Below are 16,125 nucleotides of genomic sequence, written 5' to 3'. Positions count from 1 at the left end.
TTATTGCCTGCCTGTTCCTATGTTTTCGTGTCTTGTAAATCATCTTCCATGCAATCCAGCTTCAGTTGTAAAGATTACCATCTGGTAAACAAAGGCTTTTGGTTTATTGGGGGACACACCCCCTCCAGAACCCATCCCAAGTGAATAAGAACTCACGACTCGGAACAATCTGTGGACTTCTCTCGAGCGTACCTTTAAGTATGAAGTAACGAGAAGCTCCCATCTGAGGCCTCAGATTATTGTAATGTATTCCTGTTTTATTGTTTGTTGATGCATGTTGTGATGTATCTTTGTTCGTACTTTTATTACAAATATATATGACCACTAATTGTCAACAGTATTGTGTGCTTTTTGCATCTAAATATCTCATCTGTCTTAGACGCAAACTCTGATAGAGAAATTGCCACGACACCAGGGTGGTCTGTTATTCTCCAACCTGAACTACCAATGGGAACGCTGGCTGTCCCAACGCTCCTATTGGCTGCTGAAGGAACCAGAATCACATTGCGCTTCACTGAACCTAAATCCCATTCCTTTTATTCTCAGTGAAATATGCTATAGTTTAAGATATGTTCACCATTCAGTGTGTTTTGATATATCCTACACACCCAGGTCACATGCTGATGCATCAATTCCTATAGGTCTACGCATGCTAATCATTTTAGGAGTCTTCTGAAAATCGAGTCTACTTTCTACTTTATCGATTGAATTTTCACTTCACAAACCTTAACAGAGGTATTAATTTGTCATGATTATCTCATTAAACAAAATCTATATTTAAAATTAACCTCTGGAATGTATTTCAAAAAATGTATTGAAATACAGAAGCTATCTTGAAATATAGAATTTACTACTAAAAATTGTTTTGGCTTAGGAGCTTGACATGTGTTATTGCTGGGTGCATGACCGGCCAATCGGGGCGCTGCATCAGCAAATGGTCTAATGTGTTGATTGAGATCTTATTGACAAACTACCAATTATGTTATTTATGTTATTGAAAAACGACCTATTGTTATTTATCTTATTGACAAACTACCTATTCTGTTATTTATCTTATTGACAAACTTCCTATTCTGTTATTTATCTTATTGACAAACTACCTATTCTGTTAATTATGTTGGAGATAACGTTGGCATCTTCTTGATACAACAACTTTGGTAGTACTGACCTCCATCCTAGGTGTAGACAGTACTGACCTCCACCCTGTAGACAGTACAGGGGGGGGGGGATTTTAAACTTTCATGGGTTTCAAATCTTTTTGGTGCAAAAATAGGCTACCTGAAATAAATAGCCTATTTTCATTCATTGGTTTCTAACCCCTCTACCGTCTCAGCTACTTTTTACTGTCCATGCTCAGTGTAACAGTGGTCATACAGCACGGTTCTGTCCCGACCTCCACACGCCCGGACTCCCGTTACATCAGCTATCGTCATGATATCTATAGTAACGCTGATAAACATAATCCAAGTACGCGGGTTAACAGTTCAATTACCAACACAACACAATCAAACATTGCCGATAGCAAGATTTTTTTTTTTCCTCCTCCTCTTGCTGTTGTTCAGTTCCAGCTGCTCTGAGCGTAGTGTCCACGAAAAGACTGTTGCATTTCAAATGCAAAATATATAGGCCTAATTAGGCCTCTGCTAGCGATCTGTTTTCGCAGTGCCCGTGTTGCCCGGGCCGCCGTCACGGTGCCAGTGGTTTATGTAAAGCCACAATCCGGCCCTAGATTGGCGCGTTAAAAGGGCTAAACCAGCCCTTAAAAGATTAAAAACAGAGCTTAAAAACATTTAAGTGACCATTAGTGAGATGGCCTAAAACGGAATACAAATGAATTATTCTACGACATAGGCTTTCAGGATCAATTCAGATGTTCAGCTGTTTGGGATTCATTTTCCTTAGACAGTGAAAGTGATTCAGCTGTAGATTCCACACTGTTAAAAATACTTCACTACAAGTAGCCCTATAAGTCCTGAAAATAATTCAGCATAATTGCATTGCTGCAACAAGCATAGGCAACAGTAGTCATTATGCACTAAAACTGGTCCCGGCCAGACAGTGTTTTTCTGTTCTGATGTTTGTGGATGAATCTTTCTGCTACAGCTTTGTTACATTTCCCTGCTATAGTTAGCTGGTTTAATCTACAGCAATACATCAAATTATGTAAGATCACCATATGTCCGTTGCATGGCTGTTCTGGGAGAGCCGTACGCATTTTAAAAACACCTGTAATCAGCGTGACCATGACTTTCCCAGCCTTTCCAGGGGGGGCTCTTAAATAATTTATTTAGGAGGATTTTCTACCGTCATCCTCCAGTTTATCACAAACATCTGGAGATAAGTCGGTATAAGTAAATACTCAAATGTAATACAAGTACCTCCAAATTGTACTTGTTGTACAGTACTTCAGTAAGGGCAGTTACAATCCATCACTAATGATTTTTTAGCCAATGCAGGCTCCTATGTCAGGGTTACGAATACTTTATATCGGATTATCAATACATGTTAAGTTTGTGTGTGTGTGTTGTCATGTAGGCTATAGTTATAGACTGATTTTATTGGCTTGCATCCATGAAATATTGTAATGTTATTGCCTAGGCCTACTGTATATTGAGAACATTTAGATCGGTATTGCACAACAATCGGGGGACGAGGAGAACCCTGAATATTGACGGATATTTCGCACACTGCCATCTCAATATATAGCCTAACATATATAAATATAACACTGTACTAGACACAAATGTATTTTCCACTAGCTAGTGGTGGTCATTACATTGTAGTAAAACTAGTAAAGACAACACAGCTATAGGTGACGGCGTAACATGGCAGGGACTGCAGCTCTCGACATTGCATTACTTTAGTCTGGCATTTCTCTTCACTGATTCGAGGAGAACCCCGAACATTGATGGATATTTTGCACTCTGCCATCTCAATATATAGCCTAACATATATAAATATAACACTGTACTAGACACAAATGTATTTTCCACTAGCTAGTGGTGGTCATTACATTGTAGTAAAACTAGTAAAGACAACACAGCTATAGGTGACGGCTTACTTTAGTCTGGCATTTCTCTTCACTGATTGGTTACAAAGCCTTCAAAGTTAGTGGTCAAGCAAAAAAGAGGGAGGGGCTTGTTTTGCATACCTAATAGCCGCGGCTATTAGGTATGCAAAAGCGGCTAAATAGCTGTGGCTCAGGCACGGCTGAGCCGCAGCATAGCAGCTTAGAGCGTTTAAACCGAACGTTTCCGTACGGATGCCGGCCGGTTTCCGTATGGATGCCGGCCATAATCCGGCCGGTTTAGCCCTTTTACCGCACCAATCTAGGGCCGGATTGTGGCACCCTTGGCTTTCGATACGGGAGTGCCGTGCCCGCGCTCACGGTGCCCGCGGTTCCTGGGCCATTCATTCACGGGGCACGGCGGGAGTCACGGGAGTGCCGTGACCGTGGTGCCCAAGGTCACGGTGCCCGGGCCTCGGTAACAGTGCCCGCGGTGCCCGGGCCGTGGTAACGTTTGATTGAATTGATTACGGTGACGGACAGTGAGTAGAGCCAAAATCCTGTCGTTCGTCCCCGCCCAACTCCTCTACCACACTAGAACAGGGTGAAACAGGTCAGGTCAGGGGGGCGTTTGCTCAAAAAAGGTTGAGAACCACTGGTGTAGACAGTACCAACCTCCATCCTGTAGACAGTACTGACCTCCACCCTGGGTGTAGACAGTACTGACCTCCATCCTGTACAGTACTGACCTCAACCCAGACAGTACTGACCTCCACCCTGTAGACAGTACTGACCTCCACCCTGTAGAAAGTGCTCACCTGTTCTTCCAGTTCTCTTATTCTGTTCTTCAGTCGTGGCGTTTCTCTGTCAGTTTCTATGATCTGCTAGAAAAACCCACATTATATAATAGTTGAATATGATCTTATACCATATCATATTTTATCCTAGGATCTAATGTACTTTCACCAAATCTAACCTAGAATTTGGTAGAACCAAATACAATCTACCACAACCAAATATATAATATTATAATGTACTTGAGACATGCATAATAATATAATATAATATACTATTCTAATCTAATCTACTATAACAGTGGTTCTCAAACTGTGGTACGCGATGCATGTTTTATCCGCCCCCAACAAAACAATATAAGGTAGCTTGCCTTGCAACCTATTAAAAATAATGTAAATAAAAATAAAAGCTCTGACTTCACATTAAACTCCTTTGGCAGGGCTTCCGAAAACATCTTAAATCTTGTAGAGGCATAACCAATACATAAAAAGTAAAAAAGTGGATGCACAAAGGCCCTGGCACATGAACTGAACTTTAATTCAGTTAAAAACATGAACTAAATAGTGCTTACGTAAATGCAAAATATAAACATTGTAAAATCATATATTATGCTACATAAAATAATGTGTTTAAAACTGAAAGATCTGTGAGTGACTATCAAATCAGAGTCCTTTGGAAGGGAAGGCAACAATCTCAACTGTTTGTAGAGGCTCATTTCTGCTGTGTGATTTGCTATTAGGTAAATCCATATCAGAACTTTTTCTTTTATTTTTTATATTGATTATTTATGTCTAATGCTTATCGTCGTAATCAACGTGAGTTACATCGCGATTAATAATTATAATCAAATTATTTCCCAGCCCTACTATAACCGAATGCATTCTTTAATCTACGATGACATTAACTGCTATAACCTAGTCATTGCATCACAAACTGTACACAGAACCAGAAACAGACCTGAGATCTGCTGTCTGACTGGGTGAGCGGAGCCGAGAGGATTCCTCTTTCCGCTTCTACCTGCAACAGACAACATCAGACACTACAACTCTGCGATAAACTATAGACAATAAGGTGCAGTGAACAAAGTACAGACAATGAAAGTCTATACTTTAATTTGTTGATCTACAACAAAATACAGATGTTATAGCATTTAGAAATAGATAGCAGTGTCACAGTGAGTAGCAGTAGGAAGCATTGTGTCACAGTGTGTAGCAGTAGTTAGCAGTGTGCCATAGCGTGTAGCCATAGGTAGCAGTGTGTTATAGCGTGTAGCCATTGGTAGTAGTGTGTTCTAGCGTGTAATGGTAGGTAGAATTGTGTCATACCGTGTAGCAGTAGCTAAAAGTGTGTCGTTGCGTGTAGCAGTAGTAAGCAGTGTGTCGTAGCGTGTAGCAGTAGCTAGCGGTGTGTCGTAGCATGTAGCTGTAGCTAGCTGTGTCGAAGCGTGTAGCAGTAGCTAGCAGTGTCTCGTAGCGTGTAGCCACAGCTAGCATTGTCTGATAGCATGTAGCAGTAGCTAGCAGTGTGTTGTAGTGTGTAGCCGTAGGTAGCAGTGTTTTATAGCGTGTAGCAGTAGCTAGTGGTGTGTCGTAGCATGTAGCAGTAGCTAGCCGTGTGTAGAAGCATGTAGCAGTAGCTAGCAGTGTGTTGTAGTGTGTAGCAGTAGCTAGCAGTGTGTCGTAGAGTGTAGCAGTAGCTAGCAGTTTGTCGTAGCGTTTAGCCAAAGCTAGCATTGTGTCGTAGCGTGTAGCCGTAGGCACCAGTGTGTCGTAGCATGTAGCAGTACCTAGCAGTGTGTCAGAAGCGTGTAGCAGTAGCTAGCAATGTTTCGTAGAGTGTAGCAGTAGCTAGCAGTGTGTCATAGTGTGTAGTACCATTCTCAGCCTGTGGCGGAGCACCTTCCGGTGGCTCCTGAGTCGATGGTTCTGATGTTTCAGCTGAGAGCTTCTTGTTGTCAGACGTCGCTGGTCCACTTCCAGCTCTGCTACAGTTCTCTGGAGCAAGGCAACCCTTGGTACGAGGTCAATATCCTGCTTGCATAAATATAGATATTAGGGCTGTCAAGGCATTGCTTTATCAGATCAAACACCTGATATGCTGTGATTAATCAATGATTAATCGAAATATAAAAGTTTGCCGGTAAGAGCCCCCAAATGAAGATAGTTCAATCAAAGTCAGTGATTGTGCAGATGAGTGCTGAGTATTGCGTCCCGTGGTAGAATATGCTGAAATACCCCTCTCCCTCCCTGCTGAGTCCAAGGGTCTCACCCTTTCTACAGCTCTAGTTACCAGTAGTTGGAGCATTGTGTTTTAGCGTGTAGCAGTATTTAGCAGTGTGCCGTAGAGTGTAGCAGAAGCTAGCAGTTTGAAACATGATATAACCGTAGAAGGGGTAGATATGTGTTCTTTCTTAGTTGCAGAATCCTATGTGTGATAAGGTCTCACCTCATTGGAAAGGCCCCTCTCCTTGTAGCTAATCAGAGCAGCCTCCGTCTGCTCCAGAGCCGATAAGATTCTGTCTCTGTCCTCAGCCAGCTCCCCTGTCCTCTTGGTCAGCAGGTACACCTGGTCACCATGACAACAGCAAATCACTACTGTACACCTGGTCACCATGACAACAGCACATCACGGCTGTGTACCTGGTCACCATGACAACAGCACATCACTACTTAGCACCTGGTCACCATGACAAACAGCACATCACTGTGCTTTCAAACTCGCACACAACGTCTAACTGATCACTGTTTTGATTGTTTTTTTTGTTTTGTTTTGTCTTGTTTTTGTTTTATTTATTTCTTATTGCTTATGTTTATTTATTTATTTATTTATTTATTTATTTTTTCCACAATGTCTTGTTTTTTTTAAAATATGTATGATGACTATATGCTCTGTAAGGTGACCTTGGGTGTTTTGAAAGGCGCCTCTAAATTAAATGTATTATTATTATTATTATTACTACTTTGCACCTGATCACCTTGACAACAGCACATCACCACTGTGCACCTGGTCACCATGACAACAGCAAATCCCTACTATACACCTGGTCACCACGACAACACCACATCACTACTATACAGCTGGTATAGTAGTGATGTGGCAAAGAATACATCACTACTTTATACCTCATCACTATGACAACAGCACATAACTACTGTACACCTGGTCACCATCACGAAAACATATACTGTATACCTGGTCACGATGACAACAACCACCCATAACAAAGAATACATCACTACTTTATACATCACTACTTCATCACTACTTTATACCTCATCACTATGACAACAGCACATAACTACTGTACACCTGGTCACCATGACGAAAACATATACTGTATACCTGGTCACGATGATAACAACCACCCATAACTACTGTACACCTGGTCACCACGACAACACATAACTACTGTACACCTGGTCACCATGACAACAGCAAATAACTACTGTACACCTGGTTACAATGACAACAGATATCTCCTGTGAACCTAGTCCCAATCATATGATAACAAAATATATCCAACAATACATCAACATCAATATTAAAATACTACATTTAATAAGTATAATTAGTATTTTTATAGAAATGTTGATATGTCGCCACACATGATTTTTGGGACATACCAAGCGATACAGTATCAATGTGACATGAGTGGATACGAATATCGAACAAGTGAGAATCAGGTTTGGATATTTGGTTTTTCATCATTTGACGTGCAGCGCTGTCCTTCATCAGTCTCCCTCCAGCTTGGGTTCAGAAGAGCTGATGCATCACCAGCTTCCAACGTTGGTGCAAGCACCCTGTCTCCACCACTGAAAGCCCCAGAGACAGCTACAGGGGACAGCTTCCGTACAGCTTCAGGGGACAGCTTCAGAGGACAGCTTCAGGACAGCTTCAGGGGACAGCTTCAGGACAGCTTCAAGAAAACTTCAGGGGACAACTTCAGCACACATTCAGGACAGCCTCAGGGGAAAGCTTCAGGACAGCTTTGGGGGACAACTTCAGCACAGCTTCAGGGGAAAGCTTCAGGGGGAAAGCTTCAGGACAGCTTCAGGGGACAGCTTCAGCACAGCTTCAGGACAGCTTCAAGGGACGGCTTCAGGGCACAGCTTCAGCATAGCTTCAGAACAGCTTCAGAACAGCTTCAGGGCAGCTTGTGGTGATAACTTCAGGGCAGCTTTTGGGGACAACTTCAGGGGACAGCTCCAGGTGACAGCTTCAGGGGACAACTTCAGGGCAGCTTCAGGCTGCTGTTCATTGCAGCGATGTGGACAGCCCAGTTACACAACCATATTTTGGGATTATTATGCAAGCAGTCGCCCATTGAAGCGTTCTTGTGGCACATCTTGATGATGTGAATGATCTTAAGGCTACGTTTACACGATGAAAAAAAAGTCAAAGTTTTTTGTCTTTCGTGGTTTTTAAAATCAACTTCCGGGTCAGTAGATGGCGGTAAATAACGTAGATATACGGTGAAGAAGGTCATAAAATGGAGGTGGACCTGGAGAATTTCCTTATCGCCAGAGCCGTGGCACAGGACAAGATAAACCACATGAAGACAGATAAGGTGGGTAGGAACTGCTCTTAAGTTGCTTGCTGTGTCACCCAACCTGGGCAAACAGTAGCCTATGTGTAGTTAAGTGTCATATAATTCCAGTGAGTGAACCGCTAACTGATAGCAGGCTAACTAGCTCAAGTGGTTAGCGCTCGTGTCTTTCGATCCTGATGTTAAAGCATGGAAGTAAAGTTAGAATTGTATTTGTAATGCTTTCTGTAATCTTGCAATTGAATCGTCGTATGACGATTTTAATTGAAGCGTCGTATGAATACGGGGACGGACAAAAATGTCAGTTTCGAAATCATGTCGTGTCGGTATCAAGACTAGCAGTTAACATTTAACTGGTCGGTGGGTGAAGATTTGGAGTTCGGGCTACTGCTACTAAAGATCTGTTGTAATATGGTGGTCCTGGAATTACCTGACTGTTAAGTGAAATACAGTTCACTCAAATTAACTAGGCTATTGGTTTATGGTTCATGTTTGTTGGTTTCTGCACTGCATGTGCGTTTCTTTAACTGCTTTTCTCCAACATTTTTGCTTGCAGATTGACAAGGCTGTGCTTACACTGATGACTGATGAGCAGCTTGCACGATATATACCAACCTATGGCGATCGACTAGCTGTTGTCTCTTTTTGTCATCAGCAGCGCCATACACCTAACAGAGTGACCCTTTTGGAGAGGATAAGGGAGAAGATAGGGGACAGGAAGATGTTGAAAACGGATTGTCACACGCCATCAGAATCGCATGGATTGTCTAGAAAGTGCAACCAAAGTGGAGAAAAGGTGGTACGGAAGATTGAAATTGGGTGGCTTCACTATTCAAAACCTCACTACACCCAGGTGAGAACGAGGCATGGTGGTGGGACTAGACACACAACGGTTCCTAAAGAAACTACCGTGGAGCAGGTTCTAGAAACCGGAAAACAGCTGTTTTTCCCAAATGGATCGTCGACCAAGGGGCCACAACATATTTTTGATTTTGAGGTGCGTGACTTCAAAAGGAATTGCATTCCGTTGGAAGAGACCGTGGGCAAGTTGTATGAGTCAACAAAGTTGAAGCTTCTCCGTTTTTACATCTGCTCAAAGGACAAATTCTCTGTGGAGGACGAAAGTGACTCATCGACTGAAGATTTAGAAGATCTAAGCACAGGGGTTTGTTACTTTTATTCTTTCTTGTTCCCATGGACAGTATATGGTGACCACAAACAATGGGGTTACGGCTCAAATAACACTGAATTCCCCTTTAGCAGATGTATTTTGGTGTTTGTTAGAATTGACTTAGTGAACAATGTGTAGTCGTCCTGGTACATTTTTATTGTGAAGTAATGTGTTGCAAGACTTCAAGCATTTTTTTTGTGTTTGTTGCAGAATCTGAATGCCATTGTTTCAGACCCTGCAACATCTGACTCATCCACCAACATTCCCAGTGATCGGCAAGAGGAGGCCGACTTCATTATTAATGTTGATGACACCGCTTCAGAGCAGTCTTCTGATTTGGACATTACAGACATAGAAGACACGAGCCCGAGGAGAGTCAAAGATTCCAATGCAGTCTCAGAGTCAGACACAGTAGAGTGGTGTTCGGATTATGAGGCTGCTTCAGAGGATGAGGTGACAGTCCAAATAAGATGTTCAAATGTTTTACAGGTAATTAATGTTAATAGTACCTAATGAGAAAGGGGCAAATTTCAGGGAAGCATGTAACCAACAATCTTATAAAATGTTGGGAGTGCTCATTCTGAATAGCTGTGATTCTAAACTCCAGTTTGCGATTTAAACTGCTAATTAGCACGTTAGTATAGATGGTTCCTTTGAATACCCTTTTTGACCACGATGGCATTAGAATCACAGAAAGTCTAGGCCTGTATGCATTAGGCTTCACATTTAGTAAGCAATTGCAGGATCACATTCCCTCATTTTTGAAGGAGGTTTTTTGTGATCATATACATCTCTGCACTCTTAACACCCACCTGAATGATAAAAAAACCATTAACATTTGAACAAAATTTTGCTTTAAGTGCTTTACATTTACAGATAATTTACCAGTTTTTATTTACCAGTCTCCCCAAGAGCAACTTAAGGTTAAGTGCCTTGCTCAAGGGCACAATGGTGGCAGCTTCGAAACCACAAATTCCAGGCTACTAGCATGTTAGCCAGGTTCCTTAACGACTATGCTACCAGAGCCCCAGTGCTTGCGAAGATAAAAAAGACCATGATATTTAAGACCATTTCCACTTTGTTCTGGACCATTTCAATTGTTCTGGGCTTTTCATGGTCAACTCCTTTTGCATGGTTTCACATGACATCACCAAGTGAGATTGTGTTGGTTCTGCTGGGTTCTATGTTTAGAAAGTTGTCATTTCTATTTTGGTGTGCCAGTGAATTTTTGATAAATGTGATGTCTCCCGTTTTTGTACCTCAAACATGCTGCAGTTCCTCATGCAATGACTCTTTCGTGTTCTGTCTTCGTCTTCCAGTCGAGAGAACAACAGTCGAATGCTCCTGCCCATGCATCACCTGATTCCTCTGTCCAATCAATAGCTGCCATCTCAGGGCCCACAGAGGGTTTTCGTCGAGCTTCAATTCAGGTTCTGTGATATTATTTTGAAGTTTAGTATTTCTATTTTGAAGTTATGCTATTGAATGTTGGGGAAAATGTCATGTCTCAAATAGTTTGGACCTTAACCATGCTGTAGTTCTTCATACAGTGACCCTTTTATTGTGTTCTGTGTTCGCCTTCCAGTCGAGAGAACTACTGCCGACTGCTCCTGCCCACGTATCACCTGATTCCGTCCAGGCATCAACTGCCAGCTATGGGGCCACAGAGGGTTTTCGTCGAGCTTCAATTCGCAGAATTAATGTGGTCGAAGATGTTCTGTCTGTGTTTATGGACAGTAGTATCATTTCTTTGTTTTTGAAGATGGATTTTGTTAATGAAAATGCTGTTGATGATTCAGGGGTTTCGCGGGAGGTGTACACTGCATTTTGGGAGATGTTTCTTCAGCAGTGTGATGGGGAAACTGAGAGGGTCCCAAGGCTGAGGCCTGATTTCTGTCATGGTGAATGGCAAGCGGTTGGACGTGTGTGGGTGAAGGGGTTACTAGATCTTGGTGTACTTCCAGTGATGCTTTCAAAGGCCTTCATGGTAGCGTGCATCCATGGTATGGATTCGGTAGATGTAGACCTGCTCATTATGTCCTTTCTCAACTACTTGCCTCCAGTCGAGAGGGCAGCTGTGGAAAGGGCTCTTGAGGGGAGGATGGAGGAAGACGATGAAGATGATTTGCTTGAGCTTTTTTCACGAATGGGCTCACATTCTCTTCCACCAAAAGATAATATGAGAACAGCCATTGAATCCATGGCTCACAAAGCCATTCTGCAGGAGCCTAAATTTGTCAGAGATAGCTTCAGTACAGTTATCTTGGTTGTACAGCAAAACCTTCCTGACAAAGAAAGTGTGTTGGCTCTTTACGAGTCCAAAAAGGCCACAGGCAAACGAGTAGTGCAGTTGTTGGACACAACAAATGTTGTCCTTAGTCGGAGAGAACAGAATGTGTTCAGTTATCTCCAACGTTACATTAAAAATGCCGACCAAACAAAGGCGGAGAAATTCCTACGCTTCTGCACAGGGTCCAGTGTCATATGTGTAGATAAAGTGATGGTATCCTTTAATGCTGAAACTGGACTTGGGAGAAGGCCAATTGGGCACACGTGTGGTGCTACTCTTGAGGTTCCTTGCACATATAGCTCTTTCCCTGAATTCAGGACAGAGCTTGATAACGTCCTCTCAAGCAATTACTTCGAGATGGATATCATCTAAAAGTCTTATCTAAATTTTTATTTTGTCATTTGTGAGTTATTTTCTGTTCTCTAAAATACCTGTTCTTGCTGGTAAAATGCTTACATAATGACATTCTTTCTGTTGAAATGTTAGTTTGTATGTCCATAGTCCATATCTATTTTTGTACTACCAGCATGACTATACGGCAGCCAAATTTGTATTTCTTCACCTTTAATTGGAAATCATAGTAATGATTGATTTAATAAGAAAAAGTGCAGTAGTTTAAGGCCTACACAACCTCCAAGGCTGAGATAAGATGAAATTGATTGGCTATGTGGGACATATCACTGAGATTTCAACAGAAACCATGGCAAATTATGTGTGGGTGTGTGATGTGGTTACCATACCAAACTTTGGGTGATGCATGTGTTCCATTTACTCAAAATACAAAAATGTGCATTTTTTTTTGTGCATATTTGCATAGACCTTTTTGAGCAACTCAGTCAAATTAGTTCAAAAATGTAAAACCTTTTTTAAGTTGCTGTTTTCAAAAGGGGCTTGTTTGATGCAAGGACTGCACTTTCACAAGGTGATGTGAACAAATGTGATCAAGCACTTTTTGTAACTTTAATTATGCTCGACAATCTTTTGTGTCTAGCCCATTATATACATTTATTCAGAGGTACTCGTTTCCTTAGAAGTTGAGATCACCCCACACTATTGTTTTCTTTTTCATTTTTGGAAGAACTGTACATTAAAGTGAGCAAGCATTTTTCAGATCCTGCTTTGTGTATGAAAGTGTCTGCTGAATTTCTTCCACTCCATGTTCTATTCAATTGTATACCTTCAATTGCTATCTCTAACAAAAACCAAACCAACAAAGCCAAAAAGTAGTTTAACCCTGACGGGCTATGTGCTGTGGGACACTAAATTTCAACACCTGTCTGTAAGCTGCACTGTGTCCATTACAGTAGGAGGGTTTGTTTGCTGCAGGTGAGTGTCCACTGTTAGTGGAGCGGGAAAAATCCAGACTTAAAACTCCAGGTGCAACTATTCAACCAGAAAATGAGTCCAGTAAAGGTAAAAGTTGTCCATGAACATATCAGTTTTATTCAGGTATCTACAGACAGGGGTGCACTATAGGTGAGTCCAATGGTAGGGCAGTGGGTGTGTGAATACTGTAGGTCACATTTGCAGAGCAGTAGTAATGACACCTCTCAAGTGCATGTACAAGTTAACAGCCTGATAAGGATCCTCAGGTAGATGCAGATGTGATTCGACCATGATATCATTGCAGAGTGAATAAACATCTCGATCACAGGGAATGGGCTCTCGAAAGATGCACTCAGTCTTGCATACACCCAGATGTTCACTCTGAACAGGACAAAGGTGGTCTCTAACATTATACAGTTGTGGGATGGCATACATGATATTAGGCCGGCCGCTAGGGACAGTAGTATTTCTTGATGGCCTGATGGTATGGGCGTTCCAGGTCTGTGCTGTGTCATCTAATTCATCCTGGTGAGACAAATTGTGACAATTAGGAAAGATTGCAGCATAGTTAACCCGTCAGCCCATAGCACCCCTAAAGCCCCCAAATCCATACCACAAGCAACAGACGTCATTTCACTATTTAGACACAGGTAAATAGCATTTGTAGTAAAATTCATGAAATGAGAACAACTAAATGCTCAGATTTAACAATGTAGGGCCAGTTTGTAAGACATCAACGGTCTAAAAAATAATACAAATTTAGGCTTAGTCGATAGTAATAAACATGTGTGTTCTCTCTGGCAAGTAGGCCAGGCCTAGTGGCAGTGTTGGGTGAAACTCATTACAAAAGAAAACTATTGCAGATTAGATGTTGATGTCATGCAGTAATGTACGGTGGCGCTTAGCATTCACCAACTAAAAAAAAGTTTCACAGCTAATGTAGCCGTTAGCACACTCAGGATCTCGTAATTACGAGATAATAGAAAAGATCTCGTAATTACGAGATACGGATCTCGTAATTACGAGATACGGATCTCGTAATTATGAGATAAGGATCTCATAATTATGAGATAAGATATCATATTTACGACATAAGGAACTCGTTTACAAGAAAAGGATCACGCCTCTCATTCATAAATAACGGCTTGCTGCAGGCCGGCAAAGATGACGCTATCCGACGCTTTCGTATTTAATCTCCTGCTCGGGTTGAGGCAATGGGAAATATTGATGTTCCGTAAAAGTGAGGAGGGCATTAATATAAGTATGTCAACATTGCGCAGACATCTGAAGTCATTGGCCGGCAAAGATGACGCCACCGACGCTATCGTACTTTATTTCCTGCTCGGGTTGAGGCATTGGGAAATATGGATGTTCCTTAAAAGTGAGGAGGGCATTAATATAAGTATGTCAACATTGTGCAGACATCTGAAGTCATTGGGACTGTTCAGGAGAAAAGCCCAGTCGGACCTGATAAATTGACGGCGAACCGCTCTAGCCGAGCCTTCTCTCGGAGGGACGCTAAAGTGTGTTGCATAGCGACCGTCGTGCATTTTGAAGGCAGCCAGGAGGGATTACTTTTTTGTATTCTTTAATAAAACAGCTACTTTGACTTTCTTGTTGTTTTTTAATGTAGTGTGTCTATGACTTTCGTTTTGCCATAATAGTAACCGTTGTATAAAAGCAATAGATCACTTCAGTCAGTGGTATGTGCTCATTGAAGTTTTTTTAAAAAAAAATTAACAACTGACAGGGTTTGCCTTAACTATGTATTTTACATAGTATTTTAAATTTGAATACATTAATTATGTGACATACTGTCACAGCCAATATTAAAACAAAATCTAATGTGGGCAGTGGGACAAAAATTCTATTTCCCCACAAAAACAATATTTTATTGATTTGTATAAAAACAATTTAGCTCATTCATTTGAAAAGAGCTTGAGGTAAGACGTTTTCTGAACAATAATTCATAGTATAAAGTTAAACACATAATGCACTGATGTATTCAACTTTTAAGAGCCGCAATGTGAGGGGCCAGCCACATGCCCTTTAAACCACCATGACAACAACATTTCCACTTCTGGGTTCCACTGAACAATTAACGCGTCAATATTCGAGGGGCTTTGGCACATCAAATGATGGAACAAGCATCCCATACTGGTTCAACTGCTCCTGCAGGAAGAGAGCCACTTGTAGCAGGTCCGACTGGGCTTTTCTCCTGAACAGTCCCAATGACTTCAGATGTCTGCGCAATGTTGACATACTTATATTAATACCCTCCTCACTTTTAAGGAACATCCATATTTCCCAATGCCTCAACCCGAGCAGGAAATAAAGTACGATAGCGTCGGTGGCGTCATCTTTGCCGGCCAATGACTTCAGATGTCTGCGCAATGTTGACATACTTATATTAATGCCCTCCTCACTTTTAAGGAACATCAATATTTCCCATTGCCTCAACCCGAGCAGGAGATTAAATACGATAGCGTCGGATAGCGTCATCTTTGCCGGCCTGCAGCAAGCCAGCAACGTTATTTATGAATGAGAGGCGTGATCCTTTTCTCGTAAACGAGTTCCTTATGTCGTAAATATGATATCTTATCTCGTAATTACGAGATCCGTATCTCGTAATTACGAGATATTTTCTCGTAATTATGGGATCCTTATCTCGTAATTACAAGATATTATCTCGTAATTACGAGATCCTGAGTGTGCTAACGGCTACATTAGCTGTGAAACCTTTTTTTATTTGGTGAATGCTCAGCGCCACCGTAGTAATGCAAGGCATTACCAATAAAATGTCTATGTTAGCGGGTCACTTGCACTGTTACTCTTCTATTCAGGCTACATTTATGAAACTAAACAATTCTGGGAAGAGGTGCTCAGTCAAGTGGCCATTTGGGCCTTGTCTGCGAACCTTTGGGACAATGTGTAAATCTTTAGAATACTAGGCATAGAGTACTTATATTGACGAGAGTAAGTCAAACGTA

The 16,125-nt window shown here is 41.6% G+C and overlaps 1 protein-coding gene across 3 annotated transcripts in view; it reads right to left on the bottom strand.

Moving 5' to 3' along the window:
- LOC130405517 (uncharacterized) overlaps positions 1-16,125 on the bottom strand; it is a 46,074-nt gene that overhangs the window by 27,366 nt on the left and 2,583 nt on the right. The window contains exons 3-6 of one of the 3 annotated variants that reach the window (XM_056610638.1): positions 6,248-6,367; positions 5,677-5,835; positions 4,760-4,819; positions 3,826-3,891 (exon numbers count right to left, since the gene is read on the bottom strand). In XM_056610638.1, coding sequence (XP_056466613.1) covers positions 3,826-3,891; positions 4,760-4,819; positions 5,677-5,835; positions 6,248-6,367 — 405 coding nt within the window. The remainder of the gene's footprint in view (positions 1-3,825; positions 3,892-4,759; positions 4,820-5,676; positions 5,836-6,247; positions 6,368-16,125) is intronic. The other 2 variants (XM_056610640.1, XM_056610639.1) reach the window with 2 other exon arrangements.

The sequence above is a fragment of the Gadus chalcogrammus genome, chromosome 16, assembly GCF_026213295.1.
Source record: "Gadus chalcogrammus isolate NIFS_2021 chromosome 16, NIFS_Gcha_1.0, whole genome shotgun sequence".
NCBI classification, from domain to species: domain Eukaryota; kingdom Metazoa; phylum Chordata; class Actinopteri; order Gadiformes; family Gadidae; genus Gadus; species Gadus chalcogrammus.
This window is presented reverse-complemented; position numbering and strand designations above follow the sequence as displayed.